General features: G+C 32.7%; 2 protein-coding genes across 2 annotated transcripts in view; both read left to right on the top strand.

Moving 5' to 3' along the window:
- LOC117180084 overlaps positions 1 to 2,385 on the top strand; it is a 9,668-nt gene extending 7,283 nt beyond the window's left edge. The window contains exon 3 of the mRNA XM_033372400.1: positions 2,011 to 2,385. Within this exon, the coding sequence (XP_033228291.1) occupies positions 2,011 to 2,224 (214 nt within the window). The 3' untranslated portion in view covers positions 2,225 to 2,385. The remainder of the gene's footprint in view (positions 1 to 2,010) is intronic.
- The window catches only part of LOC117180083 (female-specific protein transformer-like), a 45,666-nt gene that overhangs the window by 25,610 nt on the left and 14,388 nt on the right, over positions 1 to 5,668 (top strand). The gene's annotated exons all lie outside the window — the stretch shown is intronic.

Below are 5,668 nucleotides of genomic sequence, written 5' to 3'. Positions count from 1 at the left end.
TGAGCCGAAAGCAGGTAGTTGTTTAGTTTATGGTGCTGCGAGAGCTTTGGGTGATTCAAATTGAAGGCTAAAAGCGACGATAGATCAAAAGACCAAAATGCGTTTGCATCAACTAAACAAGAAGATTCGATAGGCAAGACAGAATGCGTTCCGTGTTCAGTGTGTGATTGAATACATAAAATCTTGTAGACCATTAACGGAAAGGGTTCGAAAGTTCACCCGCGAACTGATAATCTTCAATCACACACTGAAAAAGTCAAAGCAACTGCCAATCAAGCAGAATATTGATGATAGAATATGGGTGTTATCTGACGCATGGAGATTTCTGTTAAAAATCCACCCAAGCCTAAGGAGGTATGGACATTTTGAAAAGCGGTGTATAAGATCCCGAAAACACTGGAGGTGAAATAAGATACTGATTATATTATCCGCTTCAAGGAGTTTTGCGACAACCGCATAACATCTGAAAAGGAATGTCCATTAATTACTGCCGAACAGGCGAAAAAAGCATTTAGGTATACGACAAACTTTTACGCAGCAGGACCAGATCGTATGAAGGAAGAAGTTTACTTCTACATAACATCATTTGGTCTGCTTTTTCTCCTCGTATTTAAAGTCGGAAACGCCCATGCTGAGTGGTTGGTGTCAGGACGTACTACACTCCTACAGAAAAAGAGGCAACTTGTTCCAGCTAGTAAAATACAGGCGGATAACTTCTTTGAAAACGCTCTATATCATATTTACAGTTGTGCTAAATAATAGAATTGTTCGAAGAATTGAGCCTGTGTGGAGAGAGATGTACGAACAACGTGGCTCGAGAAATGGTGTACGGTTCTTGATATCACCGCACGTAAAATCGTGCATATGCATGAGAACTTGTATATCAATACGTCCGTTCCGCGATTGTGCATCTCACGCCGTCAAGGCGGACGTGGAATTCTGAATCTTCAATGTTTTCATAATCGAGTTATTGCAAATAGCAGATATTCTCTCCTAGAATTGGTCAGGAAACACTAGATGATTGGTAAAGGAACGCTCCTTTACAAAGCCGCGGAGTAGGCAGCCGAGACCTATCAAAAAGAAAGTGCATGTAAAATCTCACAGAAATGCTGAAAAACAGTCCTTGTCAAATGAGCAAACTTAAGATTTCCTCAGATCATCATGATGTTGCCTGCCCCCTCTATGCTACTGCCTTCTCCGCAACTCAACGCTAGCCGTCGAAAAATCAAATTTGAACATGAGAGTGGAAGGCTGGAGGAAATTTTCCACTAGTTAACAGTACTGCTTATTGACTGGTGACATTTGAAATCGAATTCGTAGCTCGATTTCATTTCGTTCGTCAAGTTTCATGAAATTTTTTACCAGTTAGTGTATAACTGACTGAAATCTATGAGAGGGAAATATGTAACCTTATTCACCAAAATGAAATTTGAACAGCTAGAAGAGAAATTTTTCAAAGTAGTTTTTGTCGCCCTTACGGTGCTGGCCACGACCCTGCCCTGCCGAATGCTCCGAGGGAGATGCGAGGGAGAAATCAATTGTCCAAAACGAGAAGCGCCAAATTTTCTGGAACTACGATTTTCGGAAAGGAGTCGCCGTTGCCCACTCTAGACCTTACATCGTGCTCCAAGCCTTCGAGAAACAAACTATATTCGTGATCAAATTCACGGCTTCGGCTGACTATAACATCACTGATGAGGATAAGGAGGAGAGGTATCAAGACTTTAAAAGTCAATGCACTTGCGAGATGAATGCAGAAAGCTGCCATCCATAGGTCATTCCTTGTCCTCAAAACACACGAGGGCTTCGCCGGCCTGTCATCGTGATTTCACCGTGCTCTGTGACCACCCATCTCACGGTCGTGAGACGGGGCCATGGTGTATGGTGGGAGCTGGGAGCTGGGAGCGCCACTTTACTACTAGCTGACATTTCTAAAGGATTGTTACTCCCAATTTCTCTCTAATAAATGGTTAATACACTGCAGTCCCACAAGAAAAGTTCCCGTTATAGAGGACAAGGTGGTCCAAGGGGGCGAGCGAGTGACGCTGTTAGATCAGCCAAGCAACTCCACAACAACGCAAGAGTGTATGGAAAAAGCCGGCAGTATCGTCGACGGTTATCGTGTCGTCTGCTTCAGTCATTTTCAGTCAATAGCAAAAATGTCGCAGGACATTCGCTTTATTTCGCTTTCAGTCACTCAGTGTTTAGGTTATGCGTTGCGTAACCAGATGTAACCACGCATTACAAAAATGTTGAAGGATACCAAGAAGAAGCTTTTATCTTTCGAAGAGACATATAAGCTTTCAGATGAAAGATGCCTTAAAACAGTCTATTTTACATCATTTATTTTTTGAGCGGGAAATTTACAAATCTTTAAATGAAAAATTCGGAAAAATCTGTCTTTATCATCTTTTATAATAATAAGATAAGTTGTTATCTTTTTAAGCTGACATTTATTTTTATTATTTTTATTATTTTTAAGCGGACATTTTTAATTAATGAATTCCAAAATGCAGACTTGAAGATTTGAAAAACTAAAAGCGTTCGAAGTGGAAAACTTTTGATAAAAAACATTTATCTTTTACAATTTATTACTTGTTAAAATATTTAGAAGTTCCGAAAAAATTTCAAAAATAATTTTAAATTCGAAACAATTAAAAACAACTCCTAGGTTTCTTGAAGATTTGGCAATGAAATTTTAAAGCTTTTCAAGGATGTTTGAACTATTTAAAATGAAAATCATTTAATTTATAATTTACTAAGTGTAGAGCTAAAAAAATTTAATTTTTTAATTTTCAATGTTTCCTGCTTAAAATGGCTGAAAATAATATTTTGAAAATTTTGAAGTTCATTGATTGATTTGTTAATTTAGAGCATTTATTACTTTCCATTTTATACGTGTAAGTTATTGAGCATTCGAATATAAATCTTGTAATTAAAAAACTTTAGCACGTGAATTTAAAAAGTTATAAATTCAAGAGTTCCAATTTGAGTGCTTTAATTTTTAGGTTGTTTTTTTATTACTTCGTATGGTAAATGCTTAGACTTAAAGTTCGAATTTTTGTATTTTATTGACCGTGAAAAATATTTGCGAAAAAAAAGACGCGGGAAATGACCGGAAAATGTTTTTTTTTTCGATTAAAATGGCTACCCTGATATATGTACGTACATACTTAAAAAATAGCATTTTTATAAAGTGTGATTTTCGAGCACAAGCATTTTCACGTTCATTATGACATTATAAAACTAAAAGGCAAAAATACAACTACAAAAATGGTTAAAGATGAAATTCTTACACTAAAGTGTAGGTTTTGTTTATATTATTTTGTGAACTTCATCATAATTACCCATCAGCAGGGAAAAATCACATGTAGGCATTTCTTTAAAAAAAAATAATTCAAGAATTAGGAAAACGGTCAAAAAAGGTTTCAAAAACTTGAATAAATGTTTTTTTCATTGAAAGTCAGACTAACTTTAACAAAGTTATAAATGCACAATAAAGTGTCAGAATTTTAGTAAATGCTATAAGAAATGTTTGTATCAAAATAAAACCTTTAGCTTACAATTATTTCTAAAACATCCCTTATCCAAAGTACGTCAGCAATAAAATTAAGATATGGATAAAAAAAAGTTTTCTTACAAGATCTGAATTTGTTAAAATATAAAAGTATATATTATTTTATTTGCTCTTTTACAATGAAAAATATTATTCCTATATCTGAAAAATTCATATTGATGTTAATCTGCAAAATAAGGCCTTCTCATGGAGTTTCTTTGTTGAAACGCCTCTTTAATCGCTCCGTCTGTAAAATGAAGCTACCGCGCATTATGCCCCTTTCTTCGTGGACGTTCGCATATGTAAATTTTTCAGATATAAAATAATTCAATATTATTTTACTCATTTGTCGCAAAATGTGCTATTACTTACAAAATCATTGATTGCGGAGGTTCCTTCACCTTTTTAACATTTTATATGATTTAAATACAATTAGCAAAGAGAATATGATAAACTTGAAAACACTTTTTTCTAAAGTTTCATGAAAATGCTTTCTTAAATTCAAATAAATTCAAAACCTTTTTTTGGTGTTGTAAAAACTTATGTTAAAATAAAAAATATTTATCAATCGTTGAAAAATAATTATTACTAATAGGAAAATTATTATAATGCAAAGCTAATACAGGTATTTATTTGTTAAATTATTTATTTTATTTTTTAGGTTGCCGGGTAGCAACCGTCGAAAATTAATCCATGAAATATTTTCTTTTCTTATATATTTATATAGAATTTTTATAATTTTTTAGTAGTTTTTGTGTTATTGGTTATTTTTTTAAGAGTAAAAAAATACAGTATACAAAGGGCATTTTATTGATTTCATTTTATTTCACATGAAACGTTATTTTGAAAATGTTTTTGCGCGAGTTTTTCCTGACATTTACCGAATTTTACCATATATTGATTTTACAATTAAGGTATTATAAACACCTTTAGATTTATTTTCATTTCTTCTTTTATTCAGGAGCTTCCATGTTATCTTACAAGCTGGTATCAAGATATGTAAGATCAATTCAACAAATTGAAGAGCAATCAAACTAATGATTGGTATAAACGTTTTCTGGTGCTGGAAAAATGAAGGAGTGTAAGTAATATTTAAATCTATTTATTTAGTTATTCAAGGGATATAATTGATGGGAAAGTGATTGATTGATTCTAAGTGAAATTGATAAACGCTTGAATAAGTTTTGTTCCATTATCTTCTTATGTCTCCTGCATCGGAATATTTCTCTTTTGGAAGAATGACTTGATACCATTTTTACACATGCACCGAATTCTATGCTTTAACTGAAGTAGATCTTTTATAGACTATTATTTAATCAATATATGACAAAATAGATTTTTTAAAATTCAGTTTTAAGACGTTTCAACTAATTCTTGAAGCCAAAAATGGATTTATTATCAATTGTTGAATACAAAAATGAAGATATATGTGCATATTTTTTTTAAATTTCTGTATCGACAATTCGATGCTCTTAAAAAATTTAGATTTCATCATTTCGATAATAGCGATTGGACAAGCTTTTTATATTGTTCTGAAAATGTTACAGAAGTACCAATTTATGAATGTAATAAAAAACAATGTTGGTCGGTGAATCCATTGCATGAATATCGGAGTTATAGGTGGGTGTGGCGATTTTTATGAATCTTTAGTGTTGGGTGAGCGAAGTTTATGGTTTAAATGGTTTATGAAAGTTATTAAAAATGAATATTAAAAATGAAGAAATTATAGGATTTTGAATGTTGAGACCCGACTTGTTTTTAAACTCCACATCTCTCAAATCGCTGATTGAATTTTAATGATTTTTGTAGGCGTGTCATTTGTCATAATCAAATTATAGTATAAAATAGTAAACATTATGCGTAATACGTTTTATTTATTGATATAAAAATTTGTGATTCAATATTATTTGTTAATTTTATAAACAACTAAACATCACTATGAATATCGTTTTGGGTAAAGAACCCCGCACAGAAAGCATGGGAAAATTTCTGTCGGTGGATTTTTGGTTAAAACCTGGTAATTTTTTAGGTTATTAGGGCCCAGTGAAATATTCATAACAAATTTAAAAAAATAACAGTTTTAACGTTATACGCCGCCATGTGCTCAACATA

Source organism: Belonocnema kinseyi, chromosome 9 (assembly GCF_010883055.1).
Source record: "Belonocnema kinseyi isolate 2016_QV_RU_SX_M_011 chromosome 9, B_treatae_v1, whole genome shotgun sequence".
In the NCBI taxonomy this organism is placed as follows: Eukaryota; Metazoa; Arthropoda; class Insecta; order Hymenoptera; family Cynipidae; genus Belonocnema; species Belonocnema kinseyi.
The sequence above is the reverse complement of the archived record's forward strand: the minus strand, read 5'-3'. Positions and strand labels throughout refer to the sequence as shown.